The sequence below is a fragment of the Pseudovirgaria hyperparasitica genome (assembly GCF_010093815.1).
Source record: "Pseudovirgaria hyperparasitica strain CBS 121739 unplaced genomic scaffold EJ05scaffold_1, whole genome shotgun sequence".
Taxonomy (NCBI): Eukaryota; Fungi; Ascomycota; class Dothideomycetes; order Acrospermales; family Acrospermaceae; genus Pseudovirgaria; species Pseudovirgaria hyperparasitica.
Genome location: NW_022985549.1, coordinates 3,022,370 through 3,043,207, shown reverse-complemented (window position 1 = coordinate 3,043,207; position 20,838 = coordinate 3,022,370). Strand labels below are relative to the sequence as shown.

Genomic DNA, 20,838 nt, shown 5'->3' with positions numbered 1-20,838 from the left:
TCCGGGTTTGAGAATCGTGTCCTCACTTCACACCTCGCACCTTTGTTTGTACCGCCCGACTATCCCAATCCATTGCAGATTTAGTCGAGCAACTTCGAACTTTACAACTCTCCTTGAACCATCGCTGCATCCGGATCCACTCATTCTCACATTGCCAACATGGTCAGTCCGTCCCTTTCTATCCAAGGTTACCGCTGCTGCTTGTATCCGTGCGGCCTGCTACTTCAGTGCTATAAGAGCTCCAGATGTCTCCATTACGGCAATGCGATGCGCGTATGGACAGTCTGGTTGCGATCACTCGAGTCGCTACCGATTGATATCAAGAGACCTCATCACTGTAGCCACTTTGCGACATACCACAATGGATCACTAGACCAGAGTCCTAGCTAATCTTGTTTTATCAGTCTTCACCACGACCAACCTCCCCAGTCAACTCTCCTTCCACCGGCTCGAGCACTGCTCGTCCCTCTTCTCCAAAGCCACCAGGTGGACCAGCGACTGCAATCCGACGGAAAGCTGCGCAGGACAGAGCGGACAAGCTGGCAAACTCGCGACCAACATCGACACGTGCCGCAGGTGCTGGTGGCAGCTCTAGCACTATGCTGAGGCTATACACGGATGAGTCTCCTGGTCTGAAGGTTGACCCTGTTGTTGTGATGGGACTGTCGATCGGCTTTATCATCAGTGTGGTCATCCTTCACGGTATGCTGTCCGATTCACACAAGGGGAAATATCACTGACAAGCATCTCCAGTACTCGCAAAACTCATGAAGAGATTCTCATAATAGAAAGATTAATGAAATGGTGGAGATGGAGGGGAGGACAGACAACGCTCGATCACAAAGGATACCAGCCAGCAAGCGAGCAAACACGTATACCATTGCACGAAGTGACGTGCTCTGGAAGAGAGCATACATGGCTAAGGGCGGGCTTTCAATGCATCTCTTATAGCGACATTCCCAAATCCGATATATCAGAGCGCAGGCATGGTCTTAAAAGTTGTGTACGCAATTTGGGTCATGGTAGGGGCTTTCATGTGTATTATAGGGCTCTCACCTTGATGGCGCGCCAAATTTAATTTTGTTGCATGAAAATGTTACTGTTGAACATACGAAACGTTCTGGATGCTTCATAACATCCTAGTACATCGATACGAGCCCGTTATTGGATGACGAATCGACTCTTGACAAATGTAAAGACACAACGTGCCTTTGTCGACCTTAACTACACAAGATTCAGCCGATGCAAGCATAGACAGTCACATACCTCACTTAGTTTACGTAGGTTTTGACTTGGCCCTACCACACTCACCTTGTATACTCCTCCACGAACGAGTCCTATCTAACATTCCCCCGGTCTAGCTGATCTTGCGCCATCATTAGAGCAGGAGCATGCTTTCGAGAATACTTAAATAATGTTTCACATTCTTTGAGTCAGGGCTGGTACGCCTGAAAAACACATATACCCAAACGGGTCATCAAACATCCCCGAAAGTCGAAAGTATCCCATCACTAGGATGCGCTGCGTGAGATTATTTACCTGTATTTATGCATATATATATATCTAAAATATATGACCAATCAATACGTCCACTGATCATTGCTCGATTCTGACCTGTACGAGAAGTCTGCTGTTTGCTGGTACTGCTGTTGTTGATTAGTCTAGGCGACGGATGTTGTACTGGAACGTCGGAACTCATCTCACCCATTCCACCCCTTTCAGCATGTCACGACATAGCACAACACGGCACAACACGGACATTCATTGATTCCCGAACATCCCTCTATCGAGAATGATTTAGCCATAGACCTCGAAATAGGCCCCCGATCCTTAGTGCCAGGACTTTCGGTATCAATAATGCTCATTCTATAACAGCGTGGATAGTTCCGCGTGTTGGGGGGGGGGGGGGGGGGGAAGGATAGGAGGAATCAACAAAGGAGGTGCGAGAGATGGTGATGAGTTGATTTAATCTGTAGCTGAGATAACATACACTCGCACGTTCAAGGCTAATATGCTCCGTGTTGCACGTATCGTAGCATTCGTTCATTCTTATTGGAACTGTCTACAACGTAACCACCCCAGCGTCTCATCGGCGCAGGAAACTCTTCCCACCAATGGCCTTCCTCTGCATCTTTTGCGTCTTGAGCGCACTGTTACCCTTGACCCTCTGACTCTTCGTCTTTGCAACTTCCCTGCCCCTCAACCACGAGTCCCGCAGGTTTTTAGTATCTTTATGCACTTTTGGCGCAAGCAGCATGTTTGTCTTCTCCAGCACACGCACTTTGACCGGGCCACGCCGTACATCCTTTGCTTTCTTTTCGCCTTCTTCGATGAACTTCAGATGTCTGTTGCGCTTTTGCTGCTCCAGCGTAAGAGCAGCTGGAACCTCAGAGCCGGGCTCAGGAGTGGCCGGGCGTTCGGTCGCCAGGATATGGGCTGGTAAGAGATCAGGTAGGGATGATGTTGATGTGCCAGCTGTGATCCGCGTGGAGGCCTTGAGATTCTTGCGTGCACGCTCCTTGAGAGCAGCGTCACGGGCTTGACGTTTGAGCTTGGCAGCAGTAGCTTGTTTCTCTGCGGCTTCTGTGGCAGCAGCTTCTGCCTTTGCGACTTGGGACTGGGCTGCCATGGTTGTGATGGTTTCGGGGGCTTCATCATCGCTTGAAGATTCGTCCTCGGAATCATCTTGTGGGATGGTCTTCGCTTCTTTTGAGGTGGTCCGCTCGAGGTTTGAAGTGAGCTCATCATCAGCATCATCAGTATCATCAAAGATCTTGTGTCGTGGTGCCTTGCCCGTCGCCGCCGGTATTATGGGCTCGGTCTTCCTGGTATGGCTTTCTCCTTCTGAGCTTTCTACCTGCCCGTCATTCAACTCGGCGCCAACTTCGGCTTCATTTACGCGGTCAGGTACTGTACCAGCTGCGTCAGCTACCAAGCTGCCTTGCTGGGTAGCATTCTCTAGATCTTCTGCCTCTTCCTCTTCTCCGCCGTCGTCGTCAGTATCATCTATGAATTTCGGAGTCTCCTGTGGGACCTTACGCGGGGACACCACGACTTGGGGGCTGAGTTGAGGTACCCGACTGGACTCTTGGGCCAAAGCCTGGGGATCGTACAGGCCTTCATCCTCATCATCGGAGTCGTCGGAAGATATCTCGATGACGTCTTGCTTCGTGGAAGGCGTATTGCCTATCTCGCTGGGTGTAGCCTCATCTTCGAACGGGACAATATGTGAAGTGTCTATCTTTGCGCGAATTGGTACTCTTGTCTCCTTGGTTTGCTTTACCGCCTTTTTGGCATCTCGAGTAGGCGTAGTCGCGGGTCGTGAATGCGATCGAGTCAGTCTCGTAGCCTCTGCAGCTTCTGATCTTTCTTGACGGGGCGTCCTTGTCGATTTCTCGACCGACTTGACAACTTCAGCAGGATGTAGTTCTTCGGCAGCGTCGGCTTTTGCTGTGGCGGCAGCCTCAAGTTCTGCTTCGCGTCTGGCTGCCACTTCGATCTTGTGGATCTCGTCTTCTTCTGTCACTTGGACTGGGTCGTCGTCTCTCAGTCCCATGCGAGGTGGCGTCGCACTGTCGTCATTTCCAATGTGTGAGCTGTCCTCGACGATATCCTGGAAGACGTGCTCGACAGTATGTCTTTGTGACGCCGAACCACGCAGTTGTCGCCTCCGTTTTACCGAACTTGCGGGCGAAGCAACATCCTCGAGCTTTCTCTTTGCGGCTGTTTCCTTGGTGTTACTCTTTCTCAAGCCGCTACTAAGCTGAGATCCAGTCTGCGGTGTGACACTAGCAGGACTGTCGGTAGCCCGTCCACCTCTTGTAGTCACCATAGTTGCCTGATCTTCCACGTCGGCAGTGGGCGAAGGTTCTGGGGTCCTACTAGGTGCAAGTCCGAATGCAGATTGAGCGAGGTTTCTGAGTCGCCCGAACATGAGGCGAACCCGTGAATTTCGAAATATTTTTATGCATGCAAGGATTAGGCACTTTTTCGGATTAGGTTCGGAAGGTATTTTGCGATGCGTTTGGCCTTGGCGCAGCGCTCGGCGAAACGTAGGACCGAGCGTCCGCCACCCGGACGCGATTTATGGCAAAGCATCACCACGACTGTAGAACTCTCCAGTTCGTAGAAACCTACATTGCAAGTATCACGACACAATGACTACAGCCCATAGACCAACTTTTGACCCGGTGTGTAATCTCAGGAGTGATCATTTAGCTTTCAAGGCTGACGCAGTTTCAGGCCCGGGGTAAAGAGGCCCAGCGCGGTCCTGCCTATCACCAGCGGCTATTGCCTGCGCACATGACATTGAAGCACCGGTAAGCTTTCTAAAGCTTCATATCACCGTCTCGCTGACCTGTTGCCATGTAAAGACAAGCAGGTCAGGGTGGCACAGGCGATAACGAAACACGCGATCTCCGAGCAGAGCTTCTTAAAGCTGAAGCCGCACACTACGCAAAAAAGAACGGTAACACATTATCCGATGATGCTGGCGATGCTGAGGCATCCTCGGCGGCTCCTAAGCGAACCATCGAGGCCGCAACAGCAGATGAAGAGGATCAAAATGAAGATCCGGAAGTAAAAAGACGAAGATTAATATTACAAGAAGCCAAAGATATCGATGCAGACTCAGAGAATTCAAGTGATGAAAGCAGTGACAGTAGTGACGACGAGTACGTTCCCTCGAGCCAGTACTGTGCCGTTGCACTGTGTCGCTGACGTATAAGCAGCGATGACGAGGAAGATGAACAAGCCGAGCTTATGCGAGAGTTGGAGAAGATAAAAAGGGAGAGAGCAGAGGCAAAAGCAAAAGAAGTATGATCAGTAGTGTTGTATGAAGATTGCAGCTAATCTGGCGTAATAGGAGGCTGAGCGAGCTGCAAAGGAACAAGAGCAACGCGAAGTTGACATTGCTCGTGGGAACCCTCTGCTGAATCCAGGCGACTTCAATATCAAACGAAGGTATGCTGCACTATGTCATGTGCACATAGTAGAAAACCGCTAATTGGGTATAGATGGGACGACGATGTTGTGTTCAAGAACCAAGCCAAAGGAACTGAAGACAAGAAGAAGAAAGAATTCGTGAACGATCTACTACGTTCTGATTTCCATAAACGTTTTATGGTACGTCGTCTTGGTATTGTTTACTGAAAGGCCTTGCTAAGTTATTGTAGAGCAAATACGTCCGATAAATGAGTCTCGGTCTAGCCCACGGAAGACCTCCGGCGTGGCCGCGCCTCACCGTGGCTGGTGCTGTAGGCGCCACGAATTGGGGGGTCAATAGCCACTGTGGCTGCAGATGCAGCTGTCCAAGGATTGTTGGTGCTCAGCGAAGTCGATTTTCACTGTCGCGGCCTTATCTCGATCTTCAACACATTCGATCGACTATAATTCCGCGAAGCTTGAAGCCCCCAACATCAGATCGGTAGATCTTTTCCACTGAACCCTCCGATCACTTCCCACGAACGGCTGCGCCTGCCTCATTGCGAACATGTTTACTGCCTTCTCCGGTTGAGGTCTGTCAATTAGCGCACCCCGCAATGAGCCATGACGTGCGCCTCACAGGCAAGCGATCGGGGGACCAGACACTAGGCTGTCAACAATTAAGGCATGGGAATACATATCCCGCATACAATTCATAGTCCAGACTCCTCCAAAGCCCTCGCGATTCGGTAGATTCGTCCTCCGTCCAGCTGGAGTTGTGTACTGCCACAGGCGCTAACGCCCCTCTATCCATTCTAGACCACACGATACCACCGCTCGTGCCGCATATGCACTTGTTAGTGGTCGAAGTGCCTGAGAATCCTCCTGTAGTAACCACCCAAGCCGGTCCTCAACCTTGTTTGTAATTGTCCAGTTCTCGAATCCTGTGCTCCGCATGTGACGCCATGTTCCGGCTTGCCTGCGTATGTCCATGCCGCCGAAGTCCCAACGACGGCCTGCTTGAATTTCACGCATACCAGAATTGGTATAAGAAGCGTTGCCGTCCCCCATCCAATCGATATTCTGCATCTCCACTCCTATTCTGATCTTCCTTCACAAGTCTACTCTTCCACACTACCCAAAAGGTTCAATCCATACATTATGTCTTACAACGTAAGATGCATCCCGACTCATGATCTCTTGAGTTGTATTAATCGTCCTACAGAATGACAACTCTGATACCTACGGCTCCGGCTACGGTAAAAAGTCCTCGGACGACAACTACGGTGGTGATTCCGACTCCTATGTTGGCCAGAACACCAACAGCTATGGAAGCGGTAATCCTAGCGGTACTAGCTACGGAAACAAGTCAAACTATGATGATGATGACGACAGCAGCAATAAGAAAGGTACAGCCTCCAATGCCATTTCCACTATCACCTAGCCTTAACATACATCAGGATCCACCGTCGGCAAGCTTATGGAGAAAGCTGGTGACTTGATGAACAATGACAAGATTGAGCAAAAGGGTCGCGAGAAGCAAGGCTACGGCAATTCGTCCGACAGCTATGGTAGCTCTAAGCGCTCCGATGACAACGACAGCTATGGCTCCAGCCGCAAAGAGACATCCTCATATGGTGGTAACAACGATAATGACAGTTATGGATCTAGTCGCAAGGAAACCTCCTCCTACGGGGGCAGCAACAACAACGACAACGACAGTTACGGTTCAAGCCGCAAGGAAACCTCTTCTTATGGAGGCAACAGCAACGACAACGACAGCTACGGTTCAGGCCGCAAGGAAACCTCCTCTTACGGCGGCAACAACAATGACAACGATAGCTACGGTTCCAGCCGCAAGGAAACGTCCTCGTACGGTAGCAACAATGACAACGATTCGTATGGAAGCAGCCGTAATAAAGAGAGCTATGGCTCGGACTCCCGTGATTCCAACACTAACACCTCTGGATATGGCGGGAACACTGGCGGAGACTCGTACGGGTCTTCGCGTCGTGACAACGACTACTAGTTGATTCTCTAGCGTCGTAGCTATTATCATTATGCCGAAGAACGCCTGATCAAGATATTAGCATGAACCTTTTTTTTACATACCAATCAATATACGATCTTATGATCTTCATCATCGCCATTATCATTATCTCTTCATGTTGTCATATATCCATTCCATGCTCACCCATACAAGTGACAACCCAAAAATCAAAGATTAGAAAACTAGATAAGAAACAAAATGATATGTCAATGCTCGGGACTCCACTTGTATATACAAACTTGCTACCGAGCCGATCTGACCTGTGTAGAAGAAAAGGACGTCATGTGCTAACAGATCATACTGTGCTGCAATCTTCCTATCGCAGGCGGAGGAACGAAACGTTGAATGGGCAGATATGGCTTTCTTTGTTTGGATGTATGTTTAGTGGGTTGGTTAAATCGCACTGTGTGTTGTGGACTAAATAGTATTATATTGGTGATGGTAAAGACAACCATGTTCTGAAATAGAATTACGATGTTAGTCATGTGCTCAGATTATAGACACTATAACTGCTTTAGGAGCATTGTTGGAGGTTGTGAAGAGTCTACCAGCGCAGATGAAGCACGAAGTCCGATGATCAGCAGCTCTGCTTGTAGAGTTCGTATCTGCATACAAACCAAATCTATGTACATATCATCGTTATGTCCCCAGTCTCTCTATAATGCACCCAACTCCTTCAACTTCGCAATCATCCCATCTACATCCTCGACCTTGACGCCCCCCTTCCTCGCCGGTGGCTCTTCTACCTTAAGCACCTTCAATCTGCCCCCCGCCTCGATCCCCAAGTCCTCCAAACTGACCTTCTTCAACGGCTTCTTCTTCGCCTTCATAATATTCGGCAGACTCGCATACCGCGGCTCATTCAGCCGTAGATCCGTCGTGATCACAAGTGGAATCTTCGCCTTGACCGTCTCCACGCCCCCATCGACCTCCTTGGTAATCTGCACTTCGCCTTCACTCGGGAATTCAATCTTACTGGCTTGCGTAGCCTGTGGCCAGCCCAGCAGTCCGGCGAGCATCTGCCCTGTCTGCCCGCTGTCGTCGTCAATGGATTGTTTGCCAAGGATGACGAGGTTTGTGCCCTCATCTTTAACGACCTTTGCGAGGAGCTTTGCCACATCCAGCGGCTCTAGACCACCTGTGCCACTCTCTTGACCGACGTCCGTCTGCACATGAATTGCATCGTCGGCGCCCATGGCAAGCGCTGTGCGCAGCTGATCCTGGGCTTTCGCCGGGCCGGCCGCGAGCGCGGTAATGCGTTCGACTTTGTGCGGGAATTTCGATGCATCTTTCGTGTTGCGCTCGCGTAGTCGCACGGCTTCTTCGATGGACAGCTCGTCGAAGGGATTGAGGGAGTGCTTAATATTTGCGGTCACGACGCCTGTTTTGCTTTTGTTGACCATGGGCCGAACCTGTGATTCACTGGATCAGTACTGAGTCTGTGGCAAGTGGAAGACTCTGATGGCTTACGGCGTAGTCGATCACACGCTTTACGGGCACGAGGATTTTGAGAGAGGCCATGATGCTCAAGTACAAGGTGCCAGTCTTGGAGGTTTTGAATGACGACGTTCCCCACTGACGATGTTCTTCAAGAGGAAGCTATGGAAGAGAGGACTGGTAGTCGGTCACTACCTAAGTGAGTCTATATGTACGTATCTGAATCAGAATGTCGAACCGTTCCAATATAGCTGAGAATGAGGATGCTGGAGACGGGACTAGGCAAAAGCCTGCGGAGTGAGGCCCTCGTCACTAAGCTCGGCTCAAAGCTTCGGAAGCTACACTAACTTTCACGATGCACAGGCCAGGCTCGCTCATTTAAAAATCACATGTGTTCGAAGATGTACATGCATGTCGATGGACAAACAAGCGAACAAGTAGAGATAATTATTGAGTAGTCTTTTTCGCATCCAGAAGTCGTCAATTAAATTCTATCAGTACCTAACTTTTCTCCCGACCCTATTTCGTTCAACTCCGAAAAAGGACATCATACCCATGCCCATAGTCTAACCTTTCCCAGACCTTTTGGGTGAAAGCGCGAAGGAAAGCATAAAATACAGGGTGTAATGTCCGACCATTCACGGCTTTGAAACGAGAGGACAGATGGAAAATATGTTAAGCTTTTAAGGACATGTCAAGAAGATACAACCAAAACTGGTATAGTAGGTATTTTTGTGTAGTTGCATTCCATGCACATTTCTGCCTGCCAGGCTCAATCATGGAGAACGTTATCATAACGAGCGAACGAATGAAGACGATAATCATGCTTAGGGAGACACAAAAGTCTGGATGCGCGATCCACACAACGTCCCTCAGATAGAGACTACGATGTGATGTGAGAAACAATTGTGCTCGCAAGCGGGCTTTCTTTGCCTCTTCATCGTGTCACCGGAGCGATTTATGCAGTGGCGGTCGGGGCCTCGACGCTACCAGATGCCTCAGCGGTAGAAGGGGCTTCCTCACCAGTGGCCTCGATGGAGGCCTCAGGGTCGTCTTCCTTTCCTGGAGAATCGATAGCAACCTTGACGGCAATCTCGCGGCCCTCAATCTCCTTTCCATTCATCTCAGCACAAGCCTTTTGCTGCAACTCCTCAGATGCAAGAGTAACGAAACCGAAACCACGACCCTTGCGGGGCTCATTGCGGGCTTGAAGCTTCTTCACCATGAAACGGGGAATGGGACGAAGGGCGATCTTGGCCGAAGAGGGTTGGTAGTCGATGAAGATTTCCTTGAGCTACGGCAAGGTCAGCATGATATACCTCCAGGTTTGAATGGGTAACGTACCTTCTCCTCGGTGAGATCGTAAGGCAGATTGGCAACCATGACCTTCGTCTTGGACGGAACACCGTCCTCAGGAGGGCCGCGCTGCTTGCGGGGAACTGGAGTCTTGGCCGCCTTTGGGTTCACAGTAGTGGTGCCCTCAGCGCCATCCTGGCTAGTCAGTGCTTCGTTCGTGGTTTGTGTAAGCGCAGGGGCAACTTGGCCGGGTACATTTGTAGGTGCGGTCTCAGTGGGGGCAGCGCCATCCTTCTAGAGTGTCAGTCAGCTATCGCAAGTCCAGAGCCGGAACAAGTAAAAGGGTGTGACGTACCTTTGCTGCGGCACTCTTGCTGCGGCGGGGCTTCTCCTTCTTTGAGTCCTTGCGAGCCTTGGTTCCGTTGGTACCCTCAGCGCCCTCAGTGTGAGCCTCAGGTTTGCGCGCCAACTGAATAGACACCTTGCGTTCAAGGATGGCCTTGCCGTTGAGCTCAGAGATGGCACGCTCGGCCTCGGATGGAGTGGAGAGGTCAACAAAAGCGTAGCCAACAGGCCGGTTGGTGCGTGGGTTTGTGGGAATAGAGGTGGACTCGCTGTGAGTCCGTCAGTGCAAGGCACGATGCGACTTGTTAGATATGAAACGTACACCAAGAATTCCTTGAAGAACTCCTTCAACTCCCCCTCAGTGGTCGCGTACGCGAGGTTCCCGATATAAAGTCTCCTACCCTCAGCAGCGCTAGCGATGACGGCTTCATTTTCGGCCGCAGGCTTTTCAGCGGGAGCTGGAGTGGTGTCGTTGAGGGTAGTGCTTGCCGTCTGGGCGGTGATGCTGTCGACAGTGGCGGACATTTTGAAAGTTTTGATTTTGATGACACGAGGTGTGCAAAGAAGATGAAGACACTCGAGAAAGGAGTGTCTGGGTACCGTGCAGAAAGTTGAGGAAACTTGTGGGGTCCTGGGTAGACTGCTGTCTGCCTTGGAAAGTTTGTAAAGATTAAGAGGTTGAAACTTGTCGTAAGGCCGCCTGAGCTGGAGGGACGATTGACGAGAGGGAGTTGTTTTTGGGAAGCTAAGTGCCCGAATACAGGTGAAGTTGAAAGTAGAGTGTTTGGTTTAGTTCTTGTGATGAAGGTTTGGTGGAGAGAAGAGAAGAGGAAAGGAGAGGCGTTGTTGTGAGGCGGAATAAATTTACTTACATGGCCTGTGGGTGGCTTCCGCATGCGGTTTAGCGAGCAAGGGCGTATGGTGGGTGCCCGGGGGTGACTGCCCTGTGCTTGCCTGCTGTGGTGAAGGTGGCGCCTTCTCTCCTTGAGTCGCCGGTTGCCGTTCGCAGCTTAAACAACCAATACCTAGGTAAACACTTATTAGTCACTCACGAACACACAGCAGCCCGACTCCCTTCACATTCTCCTTTTCACCACACTACACTCCCTGGCCATCCAATACTTGCTTCCGTAAGTCCTGGAGGCACCGGTGGAGCAACACTGGTGTCGCATGATGAGCTAGATCCACCAAAATCCCTAAGCAGTCTGAATCCTGTAGTACCACGCAAATTCTTTGTGTGCGCTATCATCACACCGTCTGCTCATTTCCACGCATGGCCTTGTCCCAGGATCCTGTGCCAGGGCGCAGCGCTCTCGTGCTATATGGCTCTGAAACAGGTAGCGCTCAGGACATAGCTGAAGAACTTGGGCGCCTCACCGAGAGACTTCGCTTTGCTACGCGTGTCTTAGAATTGAACAATTGTAGCCTCGTATGTGTTCACGAAGTCGATCCGCAACGCTTCGTTCCAATGCTCTGACCCGATGGGCTTGTAGAATCAGCTACTCAAGCACACAATCGTTCTATTCGCTATATCGACCACCGGTCAAGGCGACTTACCAGCCAATGCACAGTCGTTCTGGAAGTCTATCCGGAGTGCTCGTCTGCGCCCAGGGTGCCTGCAAAAAGTCAACTTCGTGTCTTTTGGCCTGGGCGATAGCTCGTATCCCCAGTAATATCAAATCATTCCTAGCACGCCAAAGATGCAAACATGTTAATTTTGACAGGTTCAACTGGGCACATCGCAAATTGTTTAACCGTCTAGTACAGCTTGGTGCAATTCCAATTTACGATCGGGGAGAATCTGATGAGCAACATCCAGAGGGGTGAGTCGCATATTCGCACAAGTCATGCATGTAAGCCTGACGACTTTAAAGCATTGATGGCTCTTTCCTACCGTGGTCCATTGGCTTATATGAGCGCATATGCAACGATTATCCTCTGCCTGAGGGCGTCACCCCTATACCAAATAATGTGCTCCTTCGACCAAAATGGGAACTCCAGCTGCTAAAAGCAGATCAAGCGACAAGCATGTCTATAAATCCTCCTATAAGTGGGAGACAGGCTTATGATGACCAGCCCGACGACAGTCTCCTGTCAATACCTAGTGGGCTGGTAGCTAAAGTAGAGACAAATGAGCGGGTGACAGCAACCTCTCATTGGCAAGATGTACGGCATTTGACATTGTCGACACCGCCAGTCAGCTACAGTCCGGGTGATGTGCTGACTATCTATCCGAAAAACTTCCCTTCAGACGTCTCAAATTTTCTCGATATCATGAAATGGACATCGGTTGCAGACGAACCTCTTTGTTTCCACCCGACTATGCAAAACCATGCTGAAAGTCCTGAATACCCGTCGCCCCCTGTCAAGAACATAGATACTTCGCGACCGCTGACCCTAAGGTTACTGCTCACAAACCATCTAGATATCATGGCAATTCCCCGCCGATCGTTCTTCGCCATCCTTTCACATTTCACAGAAGATAACTTCCAGCACAATCGCCTTTTGGAATTCACCGACCCACAATATATCGATGAGCTCTATGACTACACTACGCGACCGCGACGAAGCATCTTGGAAGTACTTCAGGAATTCGAGACCGTAAAGGTGCCGTGGCAGTCTGTATGCAGTCTGGTCCCTACGATTAGAGGCAGACAGTTCAGCATAGCAAGCGGAGGCAATCTGAAGCGGGGTCCAGCTATTACAAATATTGAGCTGCTCATCGCAATCGTCAAGTATCGTACGGTCATAAAACGCGTCCGTCAAGGTGTCTGCACGCGGTACGTGGCAACGCTTCGCCCTGGATCTAAATTAAGCGTTACCCTGCAGCGAGGCAGCCTAAGTGTGAAGCGCGAGGATTTGAACAAACCTGTCATCATGATAGGTCCTGGTACAGGCATTGCGCCCCTGCGGTCACTTGTTCACGAGCGCGACATGTACCTGGACGAGGTGGACTCAGACAACAAAGGCCGCTTCAGCTCTTCCAGTAGATCAAGGGATATCTTGTTTTTTGGATGTCGAAACAGAGCATCAGACTATTTCTTCGAGCGAGAGTGGCATTCGTTCTCACAAAAGCGTACACTAGATATATTCACGGCCTTTTCGCGAGATCAGGTGCGTGGACAGCTTCTACAACGGAGGAAGTGCTTCGCTAACTGTTCACAGAGACAGAAGGTTTACGTACAAGATCTCATACGCAAATACGCCCATCAGGTTTTCAGCGCAGTTGACACCAACGACGGCTTGGTCTACGTTTGCGGGTAAGTGAGCGCTCTGACTCCGCTGTGTCTTCATTGCATTGCTCATTGATTGCATAGGTCGTCTGGTAAAATGCCACAAGCAGTCCGTGAAGCATTAATAGAAGTATTTCAACAAGAAGGTAGGTTTCAGCGCAAAGAAGCAGAGCTATATCTTGCAAACATGGAGAAGACAGGTCGGTATAAGCAAGAGACTTGGTAGATGTCGAAATATAGTATGCCACCAGTGGTTGCACTTTGGAAGCTCACGGGTTTGCAATGCTCATTACAAATCTGGATACCCCTTGAAATGCGCCCTCTTGGAACATCTGACTGGCACAAGTACTTCATGGAGTCGTCGATCAGAACACCGTGATAGTGTGAGGCTCAGCAGGGCGGTGCTCAGCACTCTTGGTCATTCACCGTGCATATTTAGTTGTTCATACGTCAGGCGTTGTCCACTATACACTCGGCTTGGTTATTCCAGATCTCTAGCATATGCGCTTGGGATGCACACCGAATCTCATTTGATCTGCACTCAGAGCCATGAAGCCTCGGTGGAAGTGTTAATCTTTCAGGCACTCGAAATAGTATCCTCGATCAATATCTGTCAAAGGCACGCATGATTCGCGACGGGCCTGGACATGTTGGTATCCGGGGGGTGGAAATCACGAGAAGTATACAGCAGTAATATGAACTTATACCTATGCATGGATCTGCCTATCATCCACGTCGAGCACTGCGTGTGCATTGTCAACAATCGACGCGAACAACGACAATTTCATTGGCCTACTGCTACGAGACCAGCCCCAAATATCCAATCTATGTTGCGATTCAAATGCTATGCATTTCTCTTAGAGCGAGGTTTCACAGCTATTGTGCTTTCATCGGGAGTGTTACAAATTCCCTTCATTCGCTCGGTGGCGCAAGTGCATGCCTACAAAAAGATTGTCTGGAGCACATACCTCTGCCAGCGCCTGGTTTCCCATCCATTTGGTAATTCATTAGTCATTTCGACAACTTAAGATTTCGCATCCATCGCCACATACCTATTAATAGTCGGAGTTGTCTCCCTGAAGGCTCGAACGTAGAATGGCATACATATATTTAGTAGTCCGTCAAACGGCCCGACTCCCGACTCCCGCTTTCCCGAATCCCGCCCTCTAGCTCCATCCATGGATAGGTAGCAGACCCGCACAAACACACTCATGCTCATCGTCGCATCTGAGCTAACATATATGTCCCAAGGCTACACTAATTAGCCGCTATCATCCTCTCTCTCGAGCAAGACAACCAACTATGCATGACGCACAAAGTACCCAATAACAACAATACGACCGAGGCAGTAGCCATCACGTAAGCCACAGTACAAAACTCCGACCACGATCCGCTCCGAGCGCGCCAACGTCAGACACACACACGTCTATAGCAATCATTAGGCTACACTACCCCCGTTCCAGGCCATTCCCCCACACATTTACTCGGCCGCCCGTTGAGAAGGATTGCGATGCAAGGCCAGGTACAGGCAGCAGCAGCAGTCTGACTCGGGCAGTTGGGGTAGTGAGCGTGTTGGGTGCTGGCCGAATACGAACCAGATTCAGATCCAATCTGGATCGGGCAGGATACTTGGCAGCCTTGTGCTTCTGTGTATGGATACTGTAATTATATGTATGATGACAACACCGTTTATAGGCACGCATGCACGGCAGGGCTAGACTAGGCTATTCTAGTCTGTTCATTGACCGTTCAGACTCAGCCCAAGCCATGCCAATGCTAATGCCAGGAGAATAGTAAGGAAGTAAAGTTACCATCCCAGCGTCAATCAATCCTAGGAGAGCCAGATGCGTATATGATCTCACTGCTAACAAGCTCAACCTCAACGCTTGATTGTCCTGCCCTGCCTGTCCTGCCTTGCGCACCACCCTGCTGGCAGATAGCACAAAGGCCAACCAACACACGCAACTACTTAGCCTTTATGCATGTATCCATCCATACATCCACAGTCGCGTGGCGGATCCTGTTCCTGCATATGTACATATGTATGTAGGACCTAGGGGCAAACAGGCAGGTAATAGGCAGGCAGATAGTCCGAACCACAGTACTGGATGGATGGATAGATATAGAGCCGCACGAGCATCATGCTTACATCCTTCCCTCCTCCACCCCTCCTTCCTTTCCCCCGGTCCTCCCATCATTCCTTCCTCCCTCCCCACTTCCAATTCATGCTGACTGGAAATCAAAAACGGTCAATGCAAGACCCGACGATCATTAGGTTCCCCTCCGTCCCCACGGCCCCCAACACCAAAACACCAAAACACCCAGATGGCGCACAAATGTTGGTTGGTTTTTTTTTAAGATGGAAAGGGGAAAATAACCCCTTGACTGTTGAGTAATCTAGAAGAACCCTGGCATTGTATGTGTGTTGATGGGTGGGAGTGCTGGTCTTTCGTGGGTTTTGGTGGTCTCTTTAGGGTGTTGTTGGGCTGTGAAGTTGTATGTTTATGTGTGTGTGTGTCTGTATGTGTATATCTGTATTTGTGTATCTGTATGTGTATATCTGTGTGTATGTTTGTTTATATATAGATATATATATATATGTATATGTATGTATGCGGGTGAGTGTATATAGTCTGAATTCCGCGCTACCTCGTCGCCGGATGGTCCATCGGCTTACTTCAAGGTTCGCACACAGACATGTAAACAAGGCTGTCCCTGTCCGATCTATCTATATATGCGATCTGCACTGCGTGATACCTTAAACAGGTAGTGCATCGACGGCCACCATACTACTGCCTCACCACGCCTCTCGCTCACCTTCGCTAATCACCGTGGCATCGTGCGTAAGGAGGACCCAGCTCACCACTCTCCCCACTCGTCATCCTTCGCCTTGCCGCCCTTAGTACTCTCGCCGCCCGTCTTCTTCATGGCCGCCGTGCCCACGCTACTCTTCGGCTTCGGGCCCGCAGTAGTAGCGGTAGTAGGGCCCGCATCATGTTCAGCACCAAACTCGTCCCAGAAATCCTTCTGCTGGCCGGTAGGCTTCGGGGCGTCACCGAAGGAGTCCCAAAAGTCCTTGCGCTCCGGGTTGGCGGCGCTAGCTCCGCGAGTGACAGAGGAGCTACCGGCACGGTTCTGGTCAGAGCCTTCGACAAAGGACTGGAAACCTTGGTTGAGATTGGTGGAGAGCGTGGTGAAGTTCTGACGGGCTTGATTCGTAATGTCTGATTCGGCGAGCTGCGATGACTTGTCAGTCGTGCAAACTTGGCGAGAAATGTATTCAGGAACGGCAAACAATGGAACAACGTAGTTGTGATAAAGGGTGAGGAAATATGGTGTCACATATGAACGTAGCAGTGCCATGTAGCGCAGAAAGGAGAACCATGATAACGTGACGGGAAAGGAGATGTCTATCAAGTACAGAAAACAAGAACATAAACATAAGTTCGTGACACAGGAAAAAACAAGACAAGAGAGTCGCAAGAAGAGCCGAACAAGAAAACCCAATATCGTGAAAAAAACAATGTACCTTCTGCATGCCCGGTTTGACCCAGCCATCATAACCTGTCTTCGCGCCCTTCCCAACCGTAGAGCTCAACCATCCGAAGCCCTTCGTCAATGCAGCCACCGGGTCCTTCTGAAAGTCATCTATTCCTGGTACGATGCCATCACTCCTCTTTTCCGGAAATGGATCGCTTCCAAAACCAGAATACTGACCACCTTGGTTAGGTGCTAAATCCTTCGGTCGATTGGCATTGTCGGCGCCCATTTTAGCGAAGTAAGCTTCGTTCTGTGCTTTTTTGCTACCTAGCGACGACGTCCCTAACGATGGTGAACTTGACCGACCGGCAGTACCACCTTGGATGTCCGCGCTCCTTGTCTTTGACAGTGGCGTCTGTGCTCTACTTACGTTTGATGACCCGGACCCTCGCACTCGCCTCGTGCTCGGCTGAGGAACATACTCTCTGCCTTCAGCCGCTGCTGCTAGCCTCTCCTTCCATTCATCTCCAGCCTCGGAGTCGTATCGTTGAGAGATGCTACAGTTGTCAAAACTTAGGCCATCACGCGCTGTGCTGGCATGTGCATTGAAAAAGTTACGCCAAGGTTGATTTCCGCCGCATCTCATCTTCTCGAGCTCAGCATTCTTGAAAGCATCCATCGTGATGCTGCGGACGAATGAAATGTGAACTCCAAGGCCACGATGTACACCGGAGCAAGAAAGGCAGAAAAAGATGCCAAACTTGGGCGATGCCTACAAATGTGAGCATCTTCTCAGAGCTAGCCATGACTATAGATAGTCAAAAGTGTACAGGTGGGAAACAACGTACCCATTGTGGACTTGGTGCGCCGCAGTCCACGCACTGGTTGTTGCCGTTGATCTTTTGGATCTCCAGGAGCTGATATCGAGTCCAGTCAGCGATCCAGTCAGCATTGGTACCTTGGTACCAGTGATATGTGCCAGCATCCATGGTAGGGAGGAGATGAGTAGATGAAGAAGGAGAAGAGAGTGGGTATATAGATAAAAAGAATGATGGGTTTTATTCTTATAAAGAAGTGAATCGAGTAAAAGACTGACCTTGCTTCTGGTCTCAGGATCGACCTCCCACATCTTGCTCATGACGGCTTAAATATCCCAAGGACAAGGCGTTGGGTTCTGTTTTTGGTACAGAGCACTGATGCGACTAGATACTATCTCGACCGAGCTTCTAAGGACGCAGATTCCCAGACCTTGGATCTCACGATCCCTCTACGTTCGCCCTTAGCCTTGCTGGGGACACGGAATGACAAGTTCAAGCACCCCCCTGGCGTGAAGGAGCGAACTGTTGTTCCTGCACCAGACCGTTCAACAACCGAACGCAGTAGTCGACAATCACAGGATTCCTACCACACGGATGACTGCTTTCGTGAGATGTGCAATACTGCTGCCTGCCAGCTCTTGCTATCGATTATGCTCTCTATTTCTGGCTCCAAAGTCAGAGCGACACCAGGGTATATGGGACTACAAGGGCGATCTAGTCCAAGACGGCGGTCAGATAACAGGCAGGTCTCGTGCGATGCTCGTGGAGTGTCGGTTGGCAGTCAGCATTAGCTGCGGTTCGTACCGCCTCGGAACAGATGTGATATGATGTCTGGACGCGGCCACCTTTCCTGTGAGGTTGACTCCAACGTTTAGTAGGCGACCGTAGGATTCTCGAGTGTGTGTGGCGCAATGAGCCGAACGTATTTTAAGGATGGAAGGCAAAGGAGCTTAGTTGGTAATTGCTGGGAACAGGCCCTAGGGCAAAAGACTACAGGAGTAGTGTCTTGGTTTGCAGGATTTTGGTGCAAGGTTCGGTGACACTGTAGCAATTGTGTGGAAGGTTGTAGGTAGATATCGCGTACACGCGCTGGAGTTGATATTAAGGCCGCCAAGCCAGGACCCGCAGTCGCTACCTAGGGCTACCTAGAATGCATCATCTCTCTTCAGGGTTGTCAGTTGGTCGTTGCCAGGCATAATCGAGCATTAGTTGAGCATCTCCGAAAATTTTTTAGTATTGAGAACAAGACAGTTTTCCAAAGTATGAAGGTCTCAAAGTAGACAAATGTTGCATTATTCTTGTTAATTGGCGCATTTCCAATCCTTCCGGCATATGGTCTGCATAGCTGTAAACGACAGGAAGCCTTTCCTCTCAAGCTTCTCAGACCAGAGCCGTTGTCTTTTTATAACGCATTACCGACTCGGGTTCGGTAGTAAACTCCATGGCCCATGTCCATCTCTCCATGCGGACTATGTACGTTACGCGCGTGATATGCCGTGCCTAGCAGAGCACCAGCCAGATGACAGTAAAGAAGCTGATGCAAAAATGTACAGATACAAGAACGGTAATAGCAAGACAGCAAATGACGTTGACAGATGCCCGGACGTTCATGTCCGGGATAGGGCATGTCAATGTAGACCACACGCACATGCAGTATTCCGTATACTATCGTGAATAAATCTCAATGTCGTTGCCGTTGTTAATGCTCAAAACGCCGATGCTTATGTCAAACCAAAAACGAAAATATGTCATCGAGGTGCATACTGCGTAAACTGTCACTCGGGATCGGGGTTGCGGACCTAACACAAGCGAGTTAGCCAAGTCTAATTAGGATCCATCAATGCCTTACATTCAGTGTCCTGGTATAGTCACGATTATCTTCAATGGTCCCTAGGCTGGTACGACTGCTATTTTCAAGGCCGAGAAGTGCTGACGGATTCAGTCTCTGATCGTAGAACATTGGTCGACTGTTCCTCCTCTCTCGTTCCAAGCCTGTACTGGCATGGTCAGAATGGGTGGACTCTTGCCCATGAGAGCTCCCTTGTCGGTATACGATTGGTGGTACGGCGATAGCAGGAGGCTCTTTAACTGAGCGGGAACGAAGCAAGCCCGTCTTGCTCATAGTGCTGACATGTCGCCGGGGTCCCGAGCTTTTGTCATCACCGTTGTAGTCATCTGAATTCTGACGACGTCGTCGTATTAGGAAGAATACCAAGCCGGCAAGTGCAGCGAGGCCTCCGACGCCTCCAACAACTGCACCGGCTATTGTACCCCCAGACACGCCGCTGTCGTCATTGTCGTTATTTTGTTGGGAACTGCCAGGAGAATTGGTCGGATACGTCGTGACGAACTCGGTTACTGGGGTGCCTGATACTATCTTTGTGCTGACAAAAGTCTGAGGCTCTGAATTCTGTGACGAGGATGAAGGCGAGGCAGGTCTCTGTTGAAGCGAGTCAGCGAGGCCAATAAGAGAAAACATTATAGAATCCAAAGAAAATATCAAATCATACAGGCGTGAGGGATACAATGGAGGTGACCACAGATGTGTCGGGCTCTACCGTCTGAACGATAGTATGCTCGTCAGTCACAGTTTCTTTCGTAGATGTAGAACTTGGTGCAGCCACCTGACTCTGAACAGCGCGTCAAAACTAGAAGATCGAATGATCTTGCATGGAGGAATAACGAAAAGAAGACAGGATTGGGTCAGACATATCGCGCGTCGGGACCCGTCGTTGTCGAAGTACGAGCCTGATTATAACCAGATTATCATCAAAGGTGGAACTTACCGGTGTAGAGGAGGGTGAGGAGGCATCAGCTGTCCCAGACGGTCTTCGATCCAGTGTTACGTATCCATAGAGACCTCTGCCCTGGTCACCGCATTTCTCGTCGGGATAGCCAGGACAATCCACATTGCAATTGTCCACACTGGTCTCAGTGCCGGGGATGAGATTCGAGCACCAGCAACTTGTGTACTGTACGATGGCAAGCGCATAGCCTTCAGAGTTGCACCTGTCGTGGCAAGCACCATTAGACTGATACATATTGATGTCTAAAAGACGCGTCAGTACCGTTAATGTTATAACATGATCGCGCACTAACCGACAGGATAGTCAGAGCCTGTATTTTGACTGGAACAGTACGACTGGCGGAAAAGTGTGGATTGGCCATGGGCGAAAGCCAAACATAACCATGATACAGCAACGAAGCTCATCCATGTTGGCGCGAGCCCTCCCATGGCGCGCGTCGTAACAGTACC

The 20,838-nt window shown here is 50.1% G+C and overlaps 10 protein-coding genes across 10 annotated transcripts; 5 read left to right on the top strand and 5 right to left on the bottom strand.

The window, feature by feature from the left end:
* Positions 1-76: 76 nt before the first annotated feature.
* On the top strand, positions 77-1,227 carry EJ05DRAFT_472363 (Pre protein translocase Sec Sec61-beta subunit). The gene is made up of 3 exons (XM_033743172.1): positions 77-162; positions 405-702; positions 754-1,227. The coding sequence occupies exons 1-3, from the start codon at positions 160-162 to the stop codon at positions 783-785; spliced, it is 333 nt and encodes a 110-aa protein (XP_033605920.1). The 5' UTR covers positions 77-159; the 3' UTR covers positions 786-1,227.
* Positions 1,228-2,022: 795 nt separating this feature from the next.
* Positions 2,023-3,984, bottom strand: EJ05DRAFT_472362 (uncharacterized protein). The gene has a single exon (XM_033743171.1). The coding sequence runs from the start codon at positions 3,932-3,934 to the stop codon at positions 2,087-2,089; it is 1,848 nt and encodes a 615-aa protein (XP_033605919.1). The 5' UTR covers positions 3,935-3,984; the 3' UTR covers positions 2,023-2,086.
* Positions 3,985-4,100: 116 nt separating this feature from the next.
* Positions 4,101-5,455, top strand: EJ05DRAFT_39607 (Cwf15/Cwc15 cell cycle control protein). Its single transcript, XM_033741381.1, has 7 exons — positions 4,101-4,190; positions 4,243-4,319; positions 4,374-4,673; positions 4,731-4,815; positions 4,865-4,962; positions 5,016-5,124; positions 5,175-5,455. The coding sequence occupies exons 1-7, from the start codon at positions 4,158-4,160 to the stop codon at positions 5,190-5,192; spliced, it is 720 nt and encodes a 239-aa protein (XP_033605918.1). The 5' UTR covers positions 4,101-4,157; the 3' UTR covers positions 5,193-5,455.
* Positions 5,456-6,084: 629 nt separating this feature from the next.
* On the top strand, positions 6,085-6,952 carry EJ05DRAFT_496288 (uncharacterized protein; the record flags this gene model as incomplete). Its single annotated transcript, XM_033746365.1, has 3 exons — positions 6,085-6,096; positions 6,149-6,332; positions 6,384-6,952. The coding sequence occupies 3 exons, from the start codon at positions 6,085-6,087 to the stop codon at positions 6,950-6,952; spliced, it is 765 nt and encodes a 254-aa protein (XP_033605917.1).
* Positions 6,953-7,629: 677 nt separating this feature from the next.
* On the bottom strand, positions 7,630-8,494 carry EJ05DRAFT_496287 (electron transfer flavo protein, beta subunit; the record flags this gene model as incomplete). Its single annotated transcript, XM_033746364.1, has 2 exons — positions 7,630-8,385; positions 8,444-8,494. 2 exons carry the CDS (start codon positions 8,492-8,494, stop codon positions 7,630-7,632), a joined length of 807 nt encoding a protein of 268 aa, XP_033605916.1.
* An 835-nt stretch (positions 8,495-9,329) lies between these two features.
* Positions 9,330-10,987, bottom strand: EJ05DRAFT_39557 (RNP domain-containing protein). Its single transcript, XM_033741376.1, has 5 exons — positions 10,374-10,987; positions 10,062-10,320; positions 9,962-9,997; positions 9,755-9,901; positions 9,330-9,698 (listed from the first exon to the last, which is right to left on the bottom strand). The coding sequence occupies exons 1-5, from the start codon at positions 10,574-10,576 to the stop codon at positions 9,369-9,371; spliced, it is 975 nt and encodes a 324-aa protein (XP_033605915.1). The 5' UTR covers positions 10,577-10,987; the 3' UTR covers positions 9,330-9,368.
* A 337-nt stretch (positions 10,988-11,324) lies between these two features.
* On the top strand, positions 11,325-13,784 carry EJ05DRAFT_516965 (sulfite reductase flavo protein alpha-component; the record flags this gene model as incomplete). Its single annotated transcript, XM_033748666.1, has 6 exons — positions 11,325-11,480; positions 11,545-11,720; positions 11,776-11,874; positions 11,926-13,165; positions 13,217-13,311; positions 13,369-13,784. The coding sequence occupies 6 exons, from the start codon at positions 11,325-11,327 to the stop codon at positions 13,508-13,510; spliced, it is 1,908 nt and encodes a 635-aa protein (XP_033605914.1). The 3' UTR covers positions 13,511-13,784.
* A 1,848-nt stretch (positions 13,785-15,632) lies between these two features.
* Positions 15,633-16,128, top strand: EJ05DRAFT_39484 (uncharacterized protein). Its single transcript, XM_033741364.1, has one exon. The coding sequence runs from the start codon at positions 15,783-15,785 to the stop codon at positions 16,044-16,046; it is 264 nt and encodes an 87-aa protein (XP_033605913.1). The 5' UTR covers positions 15,633-15,782; the 3' UTR covers positions 16,047-16,128.
* On the bottom strand, positions 16,095-18,177 carry EJ05DRAFT_39452 (ArfGap-domain-containing protein). Its single transcript, XM_033741360.1, has 4 exons — positions 17,861-18,177; positions 17,613-17,681; positions 16,814-17,536; positions 16,095-16,521 (listed from the first exon to the last, which is right to left on the bottom strand). The coding sequence occupies exons 1-4, from the start codon at positions 17,900-17,902 to the stop codon at positions 16,144-16,146; spliced, it is 1,212 nt and encodes a 403-aa protein (XP_033605912.1). The 5' UTR covers positions 17,903-18,177; the 3' UTR covers positions 16,095-16,143.
* Positions 18,178-19,357: 1,180 nt separating this feature from the next.
* Positions 19,358-20,817, bottom strand: EJ05DRAFT_482260 (uncharacterized protein; the record flags this gene model as incomplete). The annotated part of the gene is made up of 5 exons (XM_033745152.1): positions 19,358-19,381; positions 19,432-20,022; positions 20,093-20,212; positions 20,369-20,631; positions 20,682-20,817. The coding sequence occupies 5 exons, from the start codon at positions 20,815-20,817 to the stop codon at positions 19,358-19,360; spliced, it is 1,134 nt and encodes a 377-aa protein (XP_033605911.1).
* Positions 20,818-20,838: the final 21 nt, after the last annotated feature.

Bases quoted from the DNA above. Each gene is read 5' to 3' on its own strand.
- EJ05DRAFT_472363 (XM_033743172.1), top strand. The intron at 703-753 runs GTATGCTGTCCG...AAGCATCTCCAG, and splicing joins CAGTGTGGTCATCCTTCACG to TACTCGCAAAACTCATGAAG.
- EJ05DRAFT_472362 (XM_033743171.1), bottom strand. From the start codon at position 3,934: ATGTTCGGGCGACTCAGAAACCTCGCTCAATCTGCATTCGGACTTGCA.
- EJ05DRAFT_39607 (XM_033741381.1), top strand. From the start codon at position 4,158: ATGACTACAGCCCATAGACCAACTTTTGACCCG. The intron at 4,816-4,864 runs GTATGATCAGTA...CTGGCGTAATAG, and splicing joins CAGAGGCAAAAGCAAAAGAA to GAGGCTGAGCGAGCTGCAAA. The intron at 4,963-5,015 runs GTATGCTGCACT...AATTGGGTATAG, and splicing joins GACTTCAATATCAAACGAAG to ATGGGACGACGATGTTGTGT.
- EJ05DRAFT_39557 (XM_033741376.1), bottom strand. From the start codon at position 10,576: ATGTCCGCCACTGTCGACAGCATCACCGCCCAGACGGCAAGCACTACC. The intron at 10,321-10,373 runs GTACGTTTCATA...ACGGACTCACAG, and splicing joins TTCTTCAAGGAATTCTTGGT to CGAGTCCACCTCTATTCCCA. The intron at 9,699-9,754 runs GTACGTTACCCA...CCGTAGCTCAAG, and splicing joins ACGATCTCACCGAGGAGAAG to GAAATCTTCATCGACTACCA.
- EJ05DRAFT_39484 (XM_033741364.1), top strand. From the start codon at position 15,783: ATGTTTATGTGTGTGTGTGTCTGTATGTGTATATCTGTATTTGTGTAT.
- EJ05DRAFT_39452 (XM_033741360.1), bottom strand. From the start codon at position 17,902: ATGAGCAAGATGTGGGAGGTCGATCCTGAGACCAGAAGCAAG. The intron at 17,537-17,612 runs GTACGTTGTTTC...TCACATTTGTAG, and splicing joins GCGCACCAAGTCCACAATGG to GCATCGCCCAAGTTTGGCAT. The intron at 16,522-16,813 runs GTACATTGTTTT...AAGTCATCGCAG, and splicing joins TCAAACCGGGCATGCAGAAG to CTCGCCGAATCAGACATTAC.